The sequence below is a fragment of the Amphibalanus amphitrite genome, unplaced genomic scaffold (assembly GCF_019059575.1).
Source record: "Amphibalanus amphitrite isolate SeventyFive unplaced genomic scaffold, NRLGWU_Aamphi_draft 001162F_arrow, whole genome shotgun sequence".
NCBI lineage: Eukaryota > Metazoa > Arthropoda > Thecostraca > Balanomorpha > Balanidae > Amphibalanus > Amphibalanus amphitrite.
Window position 1 is genome coordinate 15,353 of NW_024882656.1, and position 20,355 is coordinate 35,707.

The 20,355-nt window shown below is 48.8% G+C and overlaps 1 protein-coding gene across 1 annotated transcript; it reads right to left on the reverse strand.

Moving 5' to 3' along the window:
* Window positions 1-368: 368 nt before the first annotated feature.
* LOC122370707 (26S proteasome regulatory subunit 4) lies at window positions 369-20,279 on the reverse strand. Its single transcript, XM_043346549.1, has 8 exons — window positions 19,996-20,279; window positions 14,514-14,658; window positions 14,216-14,340; window positions 13,588-13,773; window positions 12,788-13,102; window positions 12,128-12,325; window positions 11,630-11,839; window positions 369-715 (listed from the first exon to the last, which is right to left on the reverse strand). The coding sequence occupies exons 1-8, from the start codon at window positions 19,996-19,998 to the stop codon at window positions 581-583; spliced, it is 1,317 nt and encodes a 438-aa protein (XP_043202484.1). The 5' UTR covers window positions 19,999-20,279; the 3' UTR covers window positions 369-580.
* Between the last annotated feature and the right edge of the window lie 76 nt (window positions 20,280-20,355).

Genomic DNA, 20,355 nt, shown 5'->3' on the forward strand with positions numbered 1-20,355 from the left:
TTCGATAGCCGTTCGATATGTCGTAGTTCTTTCTACGACCATCCGTTCGGAAATCTGACAGAGGAGAGCAGAATCTGCCCCCCCCCCCCCCCACCCACGTGCAGCGGGAGATGCATGGCTGAATCACGCGGCGGCGGGGCGCGGGTTAATGTCGGTATGATCAGCAGGATCAAAAACACCCAGTCAGCTCAAACAGCTTATCTTGTACATTTGCTGGTGCATTGTTTGATTTCCAGAGCCCATTGTCACACTCGTTCGTTAAGCAATGGACTGGGTATAATATTCGTGAAGCTCTCAGCCAGATGCCAGCTAGCGTTAAAAAACGCACCGTGCCGGATCGCTCGTCTCGACAGAGCACATCACATGGACCTTTTCCGACAGTGTATTCAAATAGCAACGCAGCATGGTCACAGTCGAGAGCCGACAGTCACCCGGGAGGGAGCCCTGCCCGGCGGAGCAGCGCGGAGATACCTACACGGAGGGTTGACGGCCAGCCGGGCCGGCCGGGAGAGCCCTGCCCGGCGGAACAGCGCGAGGATACACAGCTGACACCGGCCGGGAGCGCCGCGCCGCGCCCCTCCTACAGATACAGACCCTCCGGGGTACCCTCCTTCTTGCGGTAGAGCACACTCTCCTTGGACTTTTTGAAGTCGTCGTTGGTGACTTTCATGCGCCGCTCGCGGAGCGCCATCAGTCCACCCTCCGTGCAGATGGCCTGAAACAGACCAAACACGGTCAGTCGAGACGAACGCACAAACGAGATCGTGTCGGTGTCGAACAGGAGGAGCATTTATTCCTTATCCACGAGCAAGTGAAGGTACAACACGATCGAAATTATAAGGCCAATGCTAAACACCACTTACCTTTGCAATGGCTTTGTACGTATTTTCTGGCATGTGTTTGAGGCTAATGTCAGTTAACCCGCGCCCCACTGTGGGGGGGGGGGGGCTATTCATAGCCCCCCTCCCGTTTTTCTGCAATAACTTCCAAACCGCTTGACGTATCGACGCCAAACTTTCAGTACCTTCGGCTGCATCAATTTGACACCTTGTGTCAAAATTTGAACTTCGTAGCTACCATAGGTCGGCCGGAAATGACGTCATAGAGACGTCATGTTCGGCCGATGTCGACGCAAAACATTGAACCACGGCAATCGCTCCCAAGGGCTCAGTTTTTAAGCTAGATCCAATTTATTTGCATGAGAGGACTCAGAATAGACTGCGCTATCAAACTGCTATCTCGGATTTTCGAAATTTTGAAAATTTCGAAAATTTTATATAATAAAATTCAAAATTTACATTTTTACATTTTTTTCAAAAAGTTTTTGACTTTTCGAAAAAACCTGAATATATGTGATAGAACGCGTTATTATGACTAACTCTAGCAAGTTTTAGCTAAAATCTTCAAAAATGGCCAAGTTATACGCATTATTGCAAAAAATATCACAATTAATAATTTTCTCAAATCAATTTTTCACCACGTATTTGACATCGTACGCCAATATAAATAGCACCATCGTGTTCCTGAGCTCAAACTGCATCCATTAGACACCTTTTCTGTTGAAAAATTATAACTTCAAAATTTGACCTTTTTCGACCAGAAAGTGACCTGGCCTAAGCTAAATTCGACTCAAAATGACCTCAAATGACACAGACGACATCAAATTCGAAATCTTTGGCCTAAATGGACCATAAAACATGTGTCACGTGACCGACGCATGATATAATATTTTCGTGACCTGTGATGACCTGACCTTGACCTGAAAATCAAAGTACAAGTTTGGTACCCTCAGGGTATCTAGAGCATCTGTTCACGAGTGTGTGAACCAAAAATGAGCCTGATCTGACTTGTAAGACGGCGGCCAGAGCCCAAAACGTGAACAAGCCAAAATACTAATAATTTTTACTTTGACCTGACCTGTGATGTCATCGGTGACCTCGAGGTCAATGAAATTAGGTTTCGTTCGACAGTTTTTTCCGGGGCTATCGGACGCCGTTTGAATTTTGACGATCGGCCCAGTAGTTTCGGAGTTAGGAGGGGGGGGGGTTATGAATAGCCCCCCCCCCCCAGTAAGGCGTTTTATACGCAGACCCCAGTGGGGCGCGGGTTAATATTTTTATAGTGTTTCTTCTGTCCCATGGATAAAAGTTTCCTCGTAAGGCTCTTGATCCTAAATTTACCCCCGTATCCATTCCAAAGACCCGCCACTGACTATAAACCGCCCGCCCGGGGTGGACGCACCTTGATGTCGGCGCCACTGACTATAAACCATGGGTGAAACTTTGACATCACCATTGGGGTCCCAAACGTCCAAGGGGGCCTCCATTTAGTGGGGGCCTCCAAGCAATAAGGGGCCTCCAATTGCGGAAGCGGTAATTTACGAACCACGCCAGGGCCTCCTCTAAGAAAGTTTCACTGGGGGACCAGAGGCTCAGGAGCCGAACCTAGGGTACCCCCAAATCCAGTTTTCTCATCGGATTTGGTCCGCGCCCCACTGGGGTCTGCGTATAACCAGGGTTGTATACCAATCAAGTCGATTGAATTGATTGATTCATAGGCGTAGGAACAGGGGGGGCCAGGTGGGCAAGTGCCCACCCACTTTTCGAGGTGGGGGGGCCAACCATGTATTTTGGCCCACCCACTTTTTACTCGAGGCCCCCTCGTCTCGATTTGAGAGGACGTCGTCACCTTCCAGAATAAACAAACTCGGTAAAAATAAGTTCCACGAATCCCTACGCACGGACTCCAAGGGGCCGTGATGGATCCAAGGAGGCCCTCTGTTCATACTTGTCAGTTGAAGCCCCTGAGACTGATGGCCTGAGAGGCCCTAGTGGATCTGAGGAGGCCCCAATATCCACACTGAGGCCCCTGATACTGGCGGTCTGGGAGGCCCCTCTATCCCACACTAGTCAGAGGTCTGAGATTGGTGGTCTGGGAGGCCCCTCCATCCACACTAGTCAGAATAGGCCCCTGACACTGGCGGTCTAGCCGAGGCCCCCTACCCTCACTAGTCAGAGGAGGCCCCTCTATCCTCAAAGTCAGAAGAGGCCCCTGAGACTGATGGTCTGGGAGGCCTATCCATCTACACTGTAGTCAGAGGAGGCCCCTGAGACTGATGACCTGAGAGGCCCTTATAATCACACCAGGCAGAAGAGGCCGATGAGACTGATGGGACTGAGAGGCCCTTCTATTCATACTGGCCACAGGAGACCCCCAAAACTTTCGGTCTGGGAGGTCCCTCAATCCACACCAGTCAGAAGAGTCCCCTGAGACTGATGACCTGGGAAGCCCTTAACTTCACACTAGGCAGAGGAGGCCCCTGAGACTGATAGTATGAGAGGCCCTCATATTCACACCAGTCAGAAGAGGCCCCCGAAGCTGATGGCTGTGAGGCCCTTCTGTTCATATAACTGGCCACTGGAGGCCCCTGAAACCGGTGGTCTGGGTTTCAGGTGCCTAAGACCCTCTATCCACACTAGTTAGTCAGAAGAGGCCCCTGAGACCGATGGTCTGAGAGGCTCTTATATTCATACTGGCCACAAGAGGCCCCTGAGACTGATAGTCAGAGAGGTCCACTCCTAATGAATCTGAGGAGGCTCTCTATCCACATTTACACTTTTCTAGGGAGGCCGCCGAGACTGATGGTCTGAGAGGCCTATTTATTTATACTGTCCACAGGAACCCCCTGAGATTAATGGTCTGAGAGGCTATATTATTTATACTAACCAGAGGAGGCCCCTGGGATTGATGGTCTAACAGGCCCTTCTATTTATACTAGCCAGATGAGGCCCATGAGACTGATGGTCTGAGAGGCCCTTCTATTCGAACTAGGCAGATGAGGCCCCTGAGAATGATAGTCCGAAGAGCCATGCGGCGGCAACTGGCCGTGGCCATATTTCGGCTCGGTAGGGCCCCACAGAGCTCATGAGAGTACCTCAAGGGCTCCTAAGTAGACACGCTTGTCCCCATAAGGGTGCCATGCCGGCTTCTGAAGGCTCCTTGTAGGCATCTAAGGGCCCTTTCCGGCCTCTAACGGCTCCACCCGCCTGTGATGGCTCCACACCAGTGTTTATGAGCGCCACACAGCGGCGCCTTTGAGGGTCATACTAGTGTCTCTTAGGGTCCTATATCGGTGGCTCTGGGGGCCCCACACCGGCGCCTCTGTGGGCCACCACACCTGTGCATCTCAAGGCTCTATAGGTACTACATCTGAAGGACCCACACCGACACCTCTGAGGGCCCCACACCAGTATCTCGGAGCTCTGAAGACCCCACACCGGTGACTCTGAGGACTCACCGGCTCCTGAGAGCACCATGTTGATGTCTACGGCTCCACAAGGCCACTGAAGGCACCACACAAGCTCTCACTGAGCTCTAATGTCCATGTACCGGCCTCTGTGGGATTTAAGCCAGCGCATTCATAGCTCCACACCAGCAATTGTAAGGGTTTCACACTGAAGTATCTGAGAGTTCCACACCGGTGTCTCTAAGGGCCACATACCGGCATCTCTGAGGGCCCCATACCGGCGTCTCCGAGGGTCCACATCTGGCGGGCACCCATCAGCGACTGAAAGTCCCACACTGTCGACTCCGAGAGCCCCATCTGCGTCTAGGAGCACCATGCCGTCTCTAAGAACCACAGCGGCTCCTCCGTACGAAAGATGGGCGTCTGCATGCCAAAGGGGAGCGGTTCTGAGACAGTAGGGCACCTACGTGCAATAGAAGGGCATCTATGAAGCCCATAGGGGCGCCTATGAAGCCCATAGGGGCGCCTCAATGCGAAAGGGGGGGGCGTCTCTGAGGCCTACATATATGGGCGTCCACGTGCAATAGAGGTCTGCAATTGATCAATGCCATGGGGGTGCATTCATAAGAAACAGGGGCGCCGGCATGGCAAAGAGAGGCGCCTTCAAGTGTCCATAAAAAAGAGACGCTTATGATAAGCGCACATTGTATGCGACAACGGGGCGACTGTGGGACATATAGGGATGTCTCTGATGACTATAGGGCGCTTATATGCCAAAGAGGGCGCCTATGAAGCTAATGGGGGCATCTGGGAAACGAGGAAGACATTTGTGTAAGGGTTTTCAGGGGTCATGCGCCGTTTGCGGCAAATAGATTCTAAAAAAAATCGGAGGGGGAATAAGTTTTAAGAATGGTGCGGACTTTCCGCACTGTTCGCTTAAGCGGTTACGCCCCTGGGTACATCTGCCCGATCTCAGAAGCTAGATTTGGAGGTCATACTTGAAAGCAGCCAGCAGGACGAGGCAAAAGTTGGAGGCCCCTGAAAATAGGAGGCCCCCTGGAAAAGGAGGCCCCTTGACAGGGTGGCCCACCCACTTTTCATGACGTTCCTACGCCCGTGGATTGATTTGTTTCAACGCGTATTTTGAGTTGATTGGATTGAGTCGATTGACTTTTCGAGATGACTGGTTGACTGACTCGTTTGACTTCAGCGACTGGTTGACTGATTTGATTCCCGAAAATTAGAGTGACTTGTATGATTGAGTCGATTGAATGGAAGGTTCAAATAAGTTTTAGTTGACGAAAAATAATGACACCAATTGATGACATCAAAGATCACAAAACTACACTGAAAACTGCTTGTCATCACAACTGCAATATGAGGTAGAGGGCCAAATAAAGAACAGGGCCTAAACATGAACAGCCAACTTTGACTTTCAACTGCAATAACTGCTCCAATCCTGGGACGCCGGTGAAAACAGGGCGCCGGAGGGCATATTAGTCACGTGACATTTGGAACTTCTCCCGCTTCATGGGCCTTCTATATCCCAAACGTCACGTGTAAATTTAACGAACCTTGATCAAATCGCCCCAGGCGCCCTGTTTTCACCGTCGTCCCAATCCTGGTGATAGAACCTGGCGATGCACCTTCCTACCTTTCTGCACTCAGCAGGAAACTTTTTTTTTTAAATCCAGATGATAAAGTGCAAGGCCCTATATACTAATAAAGAGTGATAAATTAATAATTCACATCTCCACATCTCAGAAACAACCCACTGAACTCATAAATATCTGAAACCGTGCTGAAACCCCTACAAAAATAACTGAAACAAAAGCGCCGTTTTCGTCTCGCTAATAACGTTTGCGTACCTAATTAATACCTAATTTGCTGCATTGTTTAATGTGCAGCAGAACGCTAGTTGATCCATTTCTCCTGAGAGCCTAAGCATAACATATTCAATATATTTAATTTTCCTTAAAATATTTTACCGAATATTAAGTTGTCTTAAATGGAATACCTAATGATTAAAACGAAATTGGTGTTGTACAACCGATTTATTTTATGATGATCTACCATACTACATGATAATCAATGACGTCATCTTACCAAAAAATCAAAAGACGTAGAATAAGGATTTATAAAAGCTTAGCATATTTATTGGCAAAACGTTTTCTTTGATTCGCAGTCGCACTGTGCCGTTTTCGCGTTTTAATTTTCCTTGTTCCTACTTCCTTTGTCCTTAACTTATCCTGTGGTTCCAGAGTCCCTGTCCTCTCCATTTCCTTTTAAATATATTTTTCATCCTCATCCCTATCCCCCAGTCCTAACAGTTTCAAATTGTATTGCAATAAAATGTTTTGAATTCTTCACATAGGTACCTAACATTGACATGCCACGTCCAGAGTCGTGGACCGCTAAATACTTCAAATCTCTTCCTTCCCAATCTGACAACATCCCACGTCTCAAATGCACATTGTGTGGAAAGATTTTTCAGGCTGCCCGTCAGTCTCTGTCTAACCGAAACCGTCACATGCAGGTAAGATATTTATTTCTATTTCCCTATGGTTAATATGTTATTGATGCATATTATCCATTAAAATAGACATGGTGTAGGGTAAATGGCCAAATCACGAACACTGCCAAAATCCGAGCAGCCAACTTTCAACTGCAATATCTGATATTTAGTGTAAATTGAGTTGGAATATGGCCAAAATTAAATTGACAACTTTTAGGTGAAAGGTGGTAATTTGGGTTAAGGGGCGAGTCAACTACTGGGTTATTTTGCACCCATTAAATGAATCTTCTGCTACAATTCTACCCATTGAACCTCAATATCATGATCCACCTGTCCATCACTAGGTATCCTTCCTTATTACATAGAAACTTTGAATGGCATGGCAATTTATAATTTTAAATGACAATATTTTTATATTTCTTCTGTAGGTAGGTAGGTAGGTAGGTAGGTACACCAGACTGCTATGGACACTTTTCCAAGTTGGTGGGGCAAAAAACCTAATGTTTATCTTGGTTTGAGTCGTTTGATTGAGTTGATTGATTCCTTTCATTGTCGCGTTTGAGTCGATTGAATCAATTCCCGAAAACTGCTCTGACTTGATTGATTTGATTGGTTTCCCAAATTTGTCGTGATTGAATTGATTGCTATTGATTGAGTCGTATACAACCCTGCGTATAACACGCCCTACTGGGGGGTGGGCTATTCATAGCCCCCCTCCTAACTCCGAAACTACTGGGCCGATCGTCAAAATTCAAACGGCGTCTGATAGCCCCGGAAAAACTGTCGAACGAAACCTAATTTTATTGACCTCAAGGTCACCGATGACGTCACAGGTCAGGTCAAAGTAAAAATTATTAGCATTTTGGCTTGTTCACGTTTTGGGCTCTGACCGCCGTCTTACAAGTCAGATCAGGCTCATTTTTGGTTCACACACTCGTGAACAGATGCTCTAGATACCCTGAGGGTACCAAACTTGTACTTTGATTTTCAGGTCAAGGTCAGGTCATCACAGGTCACGAAAATATTATATCATGCGTCGGTCACGTGACACATGTTTTATGGTCCATTTAGGCCAAACATTTCGAATTTGATGTCTGTGTCATTCGAAGCCATTTTGAGTCGAATTTAGCTTAGGTCAGGTCACTTTCAGGTCAAAAAAGGTCAAATTTTGAAGTTAAAATTTTTCAACAGAAAAGGTGTCTATGGGATGCAGTTTGAGCTCAGGAACACGATGGTGCTATTTATATTGGCGTACGATGACAAATACGTGCTGAAAAATTGATTTGAAAAATTAATAATTGTGAATTTTTTGCAATAATGCGTATAACTTGGCCATTTTTGAAGATATTTAGCTTAAACTTGCTAGAGTTAGTCATATTAATGCATTCTATCATATATATTCCGTTTTTTTTTCTTCAAAAAGTCAAAAACTTTTTGAAAAAAAATGTAAAAATATAAATTTTGAATTTTATTATATTAGATTTTCGAAATTTTCAAAATTACGAAAATCCGAGATTACAGTTTGATAGCGCAGTCTATTTTGAGTCCTCTCATGCAAAGAAATTGGATCTAGCTTAAAAACTGAGCTCTTGGGAGCGATTGCCGTGGTTCAATGTTTTGCGTCGAAATCGGCCGAACATGACGTCACTCTGACGTCATTTCTGGCCGACCTATGGTAGGTACGAAGTTCAAATTATGACACAAGGTGTCAAATTGATGCAGCCGAAGGTACCTACTGAAAGTTTGGCGTCGATACGTCAAGCGGTTTGGAAGTTATTGCAGAAAAACGGGAGGGGGGCTATGAATAGCCCCCCAGTGGGGCGCGGGTTAGGCCACTTATTTTTCGTCACATCCCGGATGCCATGATTTGATTTTTTTTAAATATGAACCCTCGTCCTGGCAGGGGGGTTGATGCAACCCCCCTAAAGTTTTTCAAAGATAGCGAAATTTGGCACAGCCTATATGGGGCAGCCTTTTTACATAAGACCTTAAAATTTCAGGTTCGGGTGACCTTGGGTCAGGTCACCAGGTCAGAAAAACCGGTACAAGGTCATGGTCCATTTTGAATTTTCTTTATGTACCTGTCCAACTCACAGTTTTGGACTGATTTCCTTCAAACTTTCAGTATGTGCAAATTCGCCGAGTTGTATAACATATAGTCCGTTTTTTATGTCACTGACCTGAGGTCAGTTAGAGGTCATTACGTCGTAATGTTAAGCCTATGGGAAAATATTCAATTGGGAAAATACTGGAGATCTCCGCTTCGTTTTAGCACTTTTGTGCTTGGAAACCACAGTACTTAACAGCATGTCACTTGGTGAGCTTCTTTATTTGGTGTACTTATCCATGGGTCAAGTCAAATGAGGTCAACTGAGGTCAAATGACGTTTTTTGCCAATAACTTGGCACACAATGGCGCTAGAGCTTAACCCTCACCCGCACATGCCATTTTCCCATCCTAGAACGCACATGGGGGGGGGGGGGGTTGCCACCCCCCCGCGCCATTTCGTTCCTGTTGGAGATAGATCTTCGCGGTAAAGACCAAAAAGATGAACCCAATGATACCCATTTTTACCTTCTCAGGTCAGTCGTTGACCTTCCAGGTCAGGTCAAACTAAAAAATGTTGCTGTTTTGGGTCACCGTTGGATATCAAGTGCGCTGCTCATCATATACCGATGACGCTGCCGTATTGTGGTGCCAAGCCAGCTAGAACCTCTTTGTCACACTATCCGACTAGGTTTTTGCTGGCTGTGGTCATTTCATGTCAAGTTAGGTCAAGGTCAATGATATGTGTTTGTATGTCTGTGTGTGTCTGTGTGTCACACAGTATACTGATGTGTGCACCGATTGTGAATGTGTCCATATAGCATGAGATCATGAACTGGGAAGCTTTTACCAAAAATACAGTCAAAGAAACTTCACGAAAGTAAATTCAGCTTGCCTAAAACGCAATATTTTTAGATGACCTAGGTTGACCTTGACCCTGACCCTGGCATCTCTACATCATCGAACAACATGTTCCATGATAGGTGGGAGGAAAGACTGGCAAAAAATGCCGAAATCAAGGTATCAAAAGCTCACAAGATCCATAGCGAACGCAAGATACCTATTGGGTATTTGTCATTTGCCATGACATCACCTGAAGAATAAGGTCACATCTCCGAGACCAAAAACCACAGAAACTTGAAATTGTCAGTGGACGCTAAGGATAGAGAAGCAGCTATACCTACGAAACATCCGGCTTCTAGCAATCAAAATGTTGAGTGCAGAACAGAAAAACTACCATGTGCGGGCTAGGAGTAAATAATTTTAAGATCAGAAAAACAATTTATTCAAATAGGTATTCCAACAGAGTCCCGCTTTTTTATAGGTGACTTCCGATTGGTGTAGCCTCTAAGTTGCCCACGGGGCCTCTTATTTGTAGGTGCAGTACAGAGAGCCTCCTACTTCGACTCCTTGCACAGATAGCCTCCTTTTTGTACATACAGCTAAGCTTCTACAGGTCGAGCGCCGGCCTCCTATTTGTACGTAGGTACAGAGAGCCTCCTACTGTAAGAGGGCCTTCTATTTGTCTAGGGGGCCTCCTATTGGTTAATTGCGCCTCTTATCTGTCCAAGCGGCCTCCTATTTATCTAGGGGGCCTCCTATTTGTCCAGGAGGCCTCTTGTTTGTCCAGAAGGTCCCTATTTATCCAGGGGCTTCTATTTTTCAGGGGGCCTCCTCTTTATCCAGGGCCTCCTACGTGTTCAGGAGCCTCCTATTTGTCCAGGGGCCTCCTATTTATCCATGGGTCTTCTATTCGACCTGGGGTCTCATATTTGTGCAGGGGCCTCCTATTTGTTCACGGGTCTCCTACTTGTCCAGGAGCCTCCTTTTTTGAAGGGCCTCCTTTTTGTTAAGGGAGCCTTCTATTTGTCCAGGGGGCCTCCTATTCGTAGAGAGGGTCTCTAGCTCCTACTTGTCCATGGGGCCTCCTATTTGTCCAAAGGGCCTGCTATTTTTCTAGGGGAACTCCTATTTGCACAAGAGGCCTCCTATTTGTCCAGCGGGCTTCCTACTTGTTCAGGGGGCCTCCTATTTGTCCAGGGAGCCTCCTATTTATCCAGAGGGCTCCTATTTTTAGGGGGCCTCTTCTTTTTCCAGGGGGGGGGGGCTTCCTACTTGTTCAGGGGGCCTCCTAATTGTCCAGGGGGCCTCTTTTTGTGAAAGGAGCCTCCTTTTTGTCCAGGGGGCTCCTGATTGTCCAGGGGGTCTCCTTTTGTGAAAGGGGCCTCCTGTTTGTCTAGTTCTAGGGTGTCCTATTTGTCCAGGGGGCCTCCTATTTTTCCAAGGGGCCTCCTATTTGTACAGAGGGCCTCCTACTTGTCCATGAGGCCTCCTAATTGTTCAGGGGGCTTCTTATTTGTGCAGAGGGCCTCCTATTTGTCCAGGGGGCTTCCTATTTGTCCAGGGGGCTTCCTATTTGTCTAGGAGCATCTTATTTGTCTAGGGCCTCCTATTTGTCTAGGGCCTCCTGCTTGTCTAGAGAGCCTCCTATTTCTCCAGGGGGCCTCCTATTTATCCAGGGGCCTGTTGTTTTCCGGGGGCCTCCTACTTGTTCAGGGGCCTCCTATTTGTCCAGGGGGCCTCCCATTTGTCCAACAGGGCCTCCGATTTGTCCCAGGGGCCTCCTATTTATACAGAGAACCTTCTATATGAACATCGGACCTCCATTTGTAAAGTAGCTGGTGCGTCTCGGGGGCCTCCACTATTGGGGTCCCAAAATGACAATTGGGGTCCCAAATGTTCGCATTGGGGTCCCACATGGGACCTCAAAAGTATACAAAGTTACACCCATGCTATAAACCGCCCGCCCGGGGTGGACGCACCTTGATGTCGGCGCCGCTGAGGTCGTCCTTGGCCAGGATCAGCTCGTCCAGGTTGACGTCGTCGGCCAGCGTCATCCGATTGGTGTGGATCTGGAAGATGCGCCGCTTGGTCTTCTCGTCCGGCAGCGGAAACTCGATCTTACGGTCGATGCGGCCGGGCCGGATCAGGGCCGGGTCCAGCGTCTCGATCCGGTTGGTCGCCATCACCACCTGACGGAGGGAGAACAAGGGGTCATACAGAGCTGCGGAGGGAACACACAGAGCGGGAGACGGAATTCGGGGGTCACACCAAGCGGGGGTCAGTCAGATAAGACGAGACGAGTCGAGAAACGATGTAATACCACCCCCAACGCTGTCAAAGGCTCTAAACCCCTAAAACATGACAGCACGAAAGCCGTAAGCGAAGCCACCTATTTCCAACACATTCCACTATGGGCCCTGAGCTGGGCCGCAGCCACTCCTCTACCATGACGGACGCCCTGCCGCCGGAGGACCCACCTTGACGTCGCCGCGCGAGTCGAACCCGTCCAGCTGGTTGAGCAGCTCCAGCATGGTGCGCTGGATCTCCCGCTCGCCGCCAGAGTTCGAATCATACCGCTTCGTGCCGATCGCGTCAATCTCGTCGATGAACACGATCGAGGGCGCGTGCTCCTCGGCCACGCGGAACAGCTCTCGGACCAGCTTCGGTCCGTCACCCTGGGGGAGAGGCGCGCGTAACGTCAGTCAGTCGGTGTTGGTACGCAACGGAAGGCAAATGAACTGCTTCGCCGGGGATGGATAATATTACACGGATCAAGATCAGAAAGTGTGCGTGTGCCAGCTGCGTTGGCAATCTGAGGGGGGCTTCCGCTCATCGAGGACGTCCAGAGAATCATTTCAACAAAAAAAACAAACATTTGAAGAGATAGCAGGGCTACAGCTCTGAGCCGTCAACGTGCCTTTTCGATACGAGCATGCAAACACACCGAAACGCCAGTCTCTCATCAACCTCTGAAGCAGCGTGCAGCTGCCCCAAGCTAGCACTGCGCTTACACGACAATAATTTAATTTCACTACGGCAGCCTACACCTAATAATTTATAATGCCCCAGCTCCCAAATTTGATAACACCCAGCCTTCCAATCAATCCCTATCCGTGCGCTCCCAGACACGTACTCACCAGGTACTTTTGGATCAGCTCGGAGCCGACCACTCGGAGGAAGGTGGCCGACGTCTGGTTGGCCACCGCCTTGGCCAGCAGCGTCTTGCCGGTGCCGGGCGCGCCGTACAGGATGACACCCTTGGGCGGCCGGATGCCCATCTCCTCGTAATACTCGGGGTGCGTGAGCGGCAGCTCGACCGACTCCTTGATCTCCTGGATCTGAGCGTCCAGGCCGCCGATGTCGGCGTACGTCTCCTGCGGCGCCTTGTCCAGCTTCATCACGGTGACCATCGGGTCCGTGTCGTCCGAGAGGACGCCGATCACCGCGTGAACCTGACGGACGGGTGGACATTAGACAGTTAACAGGACGCCGATCACGGCGTGAACTTGACAGACAATACTGAGAATACTGAGAAGGACCAATCACTGTGTGTGCCTGACCGAGGGGCGGGCATTTTACAGTGAGCGGTGGACACTGCAGAATCGATCACGGTATGCACGTGACGGAGGAGTTGGACACAGGCTGAAAGTCACACAAGCAGAACTAGCAGCCCTGAAAGAAGAGAGCATCCCGAACGTCGGGGATGTGGTTTCTTGCCAGGAAAACCATGTTCGTTATCACAGCCTTTGGTCTAAGGCATACACATTTATACAAAAACTCAAAAAGTAAGCAGTGTGCTTTTTTGGAGCACTCCGCCCATTTCAAATCCCACCATCACCATTCGTCTATGGTAATGACCACAGCTGGGCACAGTGCTATATGTTTACAGGTTCCGTTTCACAGTGGTACAGGTTCCCCGGTCGCCCCGGGTGTTCACCTTGTGGTTGAGGAGGACGGAGCAGCCGGGCTCCAGCTGGTCCTTGTCGACGAAGCTGAGGATGCTGACGTAGTGCTCGCTGCCCACCGAGGTGCTGACGATGGCGTGGTTGTCGTCGATGATCTCCTCCAGGTTACCCACGGACATGGGCGTGCCGCGCAGGTCGTCCACCTTGTTACGCTCCTCCTGCGAGCGGTGAGGGGGGGGGCGGCGGGTGAGAGGGCAGCAACCGAGGCAGAGACAGAGAGGAGATGGGCGCCAGGAAAAATGAAAGAGGGAGAAGAACGAGAAAACCTAGGTGACGCTGGAGTAGGTCGGAATGTTTATACCGATTGGATTGCAAAATACAGATTTGGCATGCGTTTACAGCTTGTTTATGTATGTTCATTCCTTTGCTTTGGGCATCGTCAAGACCGCCATAGCCACCACCTTAGTGTCAAAATAGACATTTGCTTGCCATAAAATAACATTCATACCAACAGATTTTACTGTATTGTATGGCCAATGGTTAGAGCATAACTACATAGGTACATGTTTGCCAAGCAGCTGACAAGATAATTACAAATATCTTAGGGCTGAAATGTCAGGGCTATGACATGCATTGTCGTGGTTCAGACTTCAGTGTTACCTCATTCTTTTCATCTTGAGGTTTCAGGCGCTCTTGATTCTTGATAAACTCTTCTTCCATGAGAAGGTAGTCTTTTATTCTTTCTAGTTTCAGCTGCTTCAGGCGACATCTTGTGTATGGTGTCACTAAAAGAGAGCATGACATTTGATCATATATTAGGCTAGAAGGCCATCCTACAAAGCACCACAAATGGACAACAGCATGTACTTTAAACGATTATAACTTATTAAAAGCATGGTTAGCACGTCCCGCATTACTATATACTTTGGTTACTTACAATTGATGCTAAAAATCTCACCCTGTGGAAGTTTGTTGGCAGCATCTGGTCCCTTAACCTTCTTGCGTTTTTTACCCACGCGTGTGGGAATGGGCGGCTCATACTTCCTCTTCTTCTCTTTGTCTTTGTTCTTATCACCGCCGCCGGGTCCCGACTGCTGCTGGCCCTGTGAGTGAAAAACAGGTTACGTTATATATCAGTGATATAACCTTTATTGGTATATGTACCTACACATGTGCTTTATATGAAAGTGGCTTATACTTGGCACAAATTGGCTGGCACCCAATTTTTGGCACAAATCATGCAGAAATTTCAGCACAAAATCGCTCGCGCCGAATTTCGGCGCGAGAGGGTCTCACAGGCGTCTCGCATAGTGTAAGGATGTTTTGCAGTATGGCCTACAGCATAAATAATAACATCAAAATCACAGTCTTGCACATAGGTAATCGTAATGCGCGGGCTAAGTACTCCATCGCAGGCACATCCCTGGAGGTGGTAGATGTCGAGAAGGATCTGGGCGTTCTTGTGGATCAACAGCTGAAATTTAGGGAACAAACAGCAGCTGCCGTCGGTAAGGCCAACCGAATGCTTGGATTAATCAAGCACAGCTTCGCTCACATCGACAGAAAAACGCTCCCTGTACTGTAAAACGACAGAAAAACGAACTGGTCCGTCCGCACTTGGAGTACTGTAATCAGATGTGGGGCCTGTTCAATGCTGCGGACAGGCGACAGGTCGAGAGGGTACATCGTAGAGCGGCCCACCTTGTCCCCGAACTCCGGCACCTCCCGTATGAGGAAAGGCTGAGAGAACTGAACCTTTCGTCCCTGCAATACCTGGCGTCGCGGCGATATGATCACGACGTCAGGTCTTGCGGGTTTTAGCGGTAGGTTTTGCACCTAGAAAATTTAGTGTACTTCAGGCTATATCTTCGTCGTCTTAAGCTTTTAGGTGTTGAAGATGCGATCGACTTGTTGGGTAACAAGCCGGCCATGATCGTGTAAAATGGCTTCATCGTAGATCGATTAGCTTCTGAGATATAACCGGAAATGTAAAAGTGCAAAACCTACCACTTAATCTCGCGAGAGCCGTACATCATCCACGGTCGCTGCGACTTGAACAAGGACGACTTCCTCACGCCTGCACTCACAAGTCACAACGCGTACTCACGGCCACAGACTGAAGATTGCCAAAAAGCCTGCAACCAGCCGGCGCCAGCACCTTTCAGCCCGGCCCGGGCTGGAAAAATACACGTTATGCCGAATATGTCCGGCGTAGTGGCGGGATTGCGCAGAAATTTTCAGCGCACGTCCGGCGTAACTTCGCATGCGCCGAATTCAGCGCATGGCAGCAGCTGAATTTTACGGCGCAGGGCGGCCGCATAATTTTTCGAAAGCCCTGTCCCCGAACTTGGTCGGAACGCTGGTCAATCTAGCAGCAGATTCCCCCTGCCGGTGGGCGGCTCTGGACTTCTGGAGAGGTTCCGGGACGATACGTCCCCGCCCCGGTCATCACGTGCTCGAACTGACGAGCCGCCCCGAGTTTACTCGGCGGAGGAGCGGCCGCCCAGGTGAGGGCTCAACCCTCGGCGTGGAGCTAGGTATGGAAGACCTTGTTGAACATCACCAAGCGTCATTAAGTAGTAGTGCAGTGGGTTCCTGGCTCCTCCCCACTGCGGTATTGAGGGGAATGAGAGCGCGGCCGTCCTGCCCTGAAACGCCGTCCAGGGTGGTTCATTGTGCGGCCTCGCATCAATGGCGCGACAACTGGTCCGACTGGTCCGAGTCACTATTCAAGTCACTCCTCGGGAGCACGCCGCCGCTCCCTAACCCCCGGGCCTGGAGAGGACCGAGCAGATGCCGTTTCGACTTTCAGTGCACCAGATGAGGGCGGGCCACTGGGGCCGCTCGCTACAGCACGTGCATCAAATCGTCTGTCTCTGCTCCGCTGTGTGCCAGTAGTGCCCAGACAAGCGGTGCCTTGTATAGCTCTGCGCCGCGTACCGGGAGGAGGTTGATGTGCTGGAACACGTGCTGCTCCGCTGCCCGACCTTCGCTGGCTCCCGCTAGCTTCTAAAACACTGCTCCGTCAATTTTTTGGCCCCGGAACTTCCGGCTCCGGCCTTGTTTCACGGCACGCTGCTACAGTGCGCTAAGCAGGGATGCGGAGCCGGAGCCGGAGCCGCCGGAGCCGGCATATTTTGCCCGGAGCCGGAGCTGTGAAACAATATAGCCCGGAGCCGGAGCCGGAGCCGTAAAAAAAGGGGCGACTCCGGCTCCTTTTCTTAAGAGGAAACAATTATTTACCTAGTTCGGTTTGACAGTACAAGGAGTAAAACAATGTGGTATTCAAAATAGCCTTGTTATACAAATACAGAAGCAACGTGTACCAATCCCATCGCCTTTTTTCTTCCACCCGTATTTAATTGATCGTATAGGGGATGTACTGAGTAGAAGCCAGAGCCGGAGCCGCCAGAGCCGGATCATTTTACTCGGAGCCGGAGCCGGAGCCGGAGCCGCCATGACATTTCACCCGGAGCGGGAGCCGGAGCCGATTTTTTTTCTCTGGAGCCGGAGCCGGAGCTGTCTGAAATTTCCACGGCTCCGCATCCCTGGCGCTAAGAGTATTGAGGCATTGGGTTTGTGGAAATAAAAAACTTAATCAGACGCTAAAAAATCGGAGGGCGTTCAAGGCCCCGGAATGCTCTGTCTGGTTGATACAGCCAGTACAGCCTTGATCGGTACATGTGCAGGTAAAAGTATACATTGAGTCCGAGTGACTGTTAAAAGATAGTTTTCATATTCTTACATTATTTGACATCCTGAATCCAAAAATGATATTTATATGTCCTGGAAATAAAAGAAAAAACATAATCAAACCTGACCTAACCTTACCTATTTACCTACAACCTACCAACCTCAACCTACAACCTACAAACCTACAACCTAACCTAACCTAACCTACAAACCTACCAACCTAAAACCTAAAACCTACAAACCTACAAACCTACAACCTAACCTAACCTAAAACCTAACCGAAAGTATACATTGAGTCCGAGTGACTGTTAAAAGATAAAGTTTTCATATTCTTACATTATTTGACATCCTGAATCCAAAAATGATACTTATATGCAGGGATGCGGAGCCGTGGAAATTTCAGACGGCTCCGACTCCGGCTCCGGCTCCGGAGAAAAAAATCGGCTCCGGCTCCGGCTCCGGCTCCGGGTGAAATGTCATGGCGGCTCCGGCTCCGGCTCCGGCTCCGAGTAAAATGATCCGGCTGCGGCTCCGGCTTCTACTCAGTACATCCTCTATGTATGCGATCAATTAAATACGGGTGGAAGAAAAAAGGCGATGGGATTGGTACACGTTGCTTCTGTATTTGTATAACAAGGCTATTTTGAATACCACACTGTTTTACGCCTTGTACTGTCAAACCGAACTAGGTAAATAATTGTTTGCTCTTAATTAAGAAAAGGAGCCGGAGTCGCCCCCTTTTTTGACGGCTCCGGCTCCGGCTCCGGCTCCGGGCTATATTGTTTCACGGCTCCGGCTCCGGCTCCGGCTCCGGGCAAAATATGCCGGCTCCGGCTCCGGCTCCGGCTCCCAGGGGCGTCGCCACGGATTTTTGACTGGGGGGGACGGATTGGCTGACTAAAAACCCAAAAGTTAGTTAGTTTACCGTACAATTTCAGGCGTATGCACTACTTGTAACGCATACACAATACACATGTTCTCATGATCTCGCGTGGAGGCGTTATTAGTCACACTCTTCTCTACCTGTGGATGAATTGGCGGCGCGAAGCGCCGCGAAAATTGGCAAAAACTCTTGGCAAAACAGTCCCAAAACGCATAAATTTTGCATCCCGCGTAATAAGTTTGATACCAGGACAGTTAGGGTCTGGCCACCAAGTCAAGCAGCCCTGCCTCTAAAAAATCGTGTGGTCCTCTGTAAACCGCTGTCAACCATAGGTACAGCTTTTTTCCAACTTCTGTGCAGTGTAGCTGCAGGACTGCGGGGTCGGAGCCGACTTCGGTCGTAGTCGACGGTTTTGGTCGGATAGTTACGGAGTTGGAGTCACCAAAATCGTAACAGACTTCAACTCTGAAGTCAGAGTCAACGTCATCCCCGAGGATGGGTCGAATAAGAGCTGGAGATTCTGTTGGCTGTGGTGATTGTAGGGGTCATGGTAAGACCAATGTAGGGGCGTACTGAGCATTAAGTCCTCCTGGGCTCTCTCAGACCAGGACGAGGTCCTCTCACCCTCAAGCATTAAGCGTTCAAAGGCCATGGTGAGACCTTCTGCTGTCGGATGGCCTCGAACGGGAAGAGGGCCGTTTGAGAGTGAGCTGAAGGTCTTGACTATTACGAATATCCTATGTAAAATGCATGGTCTCTGCAAGCTGTTGTCCTACTGCACTCTGAGACTTTGGGACAGATCTTCAGCCCTTGTTGGATATGGTCGCCCCTACAACTGGAGCTTTGGCTCCCTATCGAGGACCTGGGACGGACAGTCCAGAGCTGCACCTCGTAGATAATGTTATCTTTTAATGTGCCAAGAAACGTTCAGAGACAAAAGCATCACATCACATGTTTTTTTTCACTCCGATGCGGGCCGAGGGATGCCGTGGTCGGAGATGGAGTGGGGACTCCGAGCGTTTTTTTTTTTTTTTTAAGCCGGAGTCGGAGTTACCAAAATCATCTACTCCGCAGCCCTGTAAGCAAGGGTACAGTGTCAGCAATTCGCAGATTCAATTTGTATACGAGTAGGTATCCGCAATTTCATCCTAAAACGACAATACACCAATGTCGTAGGTCACTTTTTAAATCATTCATGGGGATATTTTTGCGGGGGACGTCCCCCCCGGATTCCTCGACTGGGGGGGACGCGTCCCCCCCGTCCCCCCCGGTTTCGACGCCCATGCCGGCTCCGGCTCCGCATCCCTGCTTATATGTCTTGGAAATAAAAGAAAAAACATAATCAAACCTGACCTAACCTTACCTATTTACCTATAACCTCCCAACCTACAACCTACAAACCTACAACCTAACCTAACCTAACCTACAAACCTACCAACCTAAAACCTAAAACCTACAACCTAACCTAACCTAAAACCTAATTTTTTTGCTGTTACATATTCGTATCAACAGCGTCACAATTGTCCACTCGGACCTAATATATACTAATACCAATGTGCACATGTGTTTCAATAAAATTGGCTTAATTTTGGCACAAATAGGCACCCACTTTTCAGCTCAAATCATGAGAAATTTCGGCGCAAATTGCTTGCCGAATTTCGGCACAAGAGGGTCTCAAGATACCGTAGAGAACTCCTGTACCAAAGAGCTAAAAAAAAAACAAGTTTGTTGACGCATCTAGATTTCGATCAGAAGGATTTACCTGGCAATCCTAGTGCCTCATCCGATTCCATTTATCAGGTATCAGGTAAAACCTAAACTCAAAATCCTTAGGGTGCAAAATATCTGTAAGGAATTTACTTACCATCTTACAGGAAAATTCAAGATCACAGAATATAGATGACTGACGATAACAGGCAACCCAGCTCAAATTCCTTCTCCAAATCCTTTATGAACTCGCCTGAGATCGAGATACACAAAATAATTAGTTTGCTATAGAAGCACGGAAATCTGTTCAACTATCATAAATCAAGGCATTGCTCAGGCAAAGCAGCTCAGTGTACACCAATCACAGCGCTGAAGACGTAGGGAGCTGCAAGTTGCTAGGCAACGTTCGGCGTTGGAAACTACGAATTATTTGTAGATGGCTTTTTGAACAGAGGATCGGTGACCGGCGTCAATTTCATTTGTAGCATGTGCGCCAGTTTCCCACGATGACCAGCAT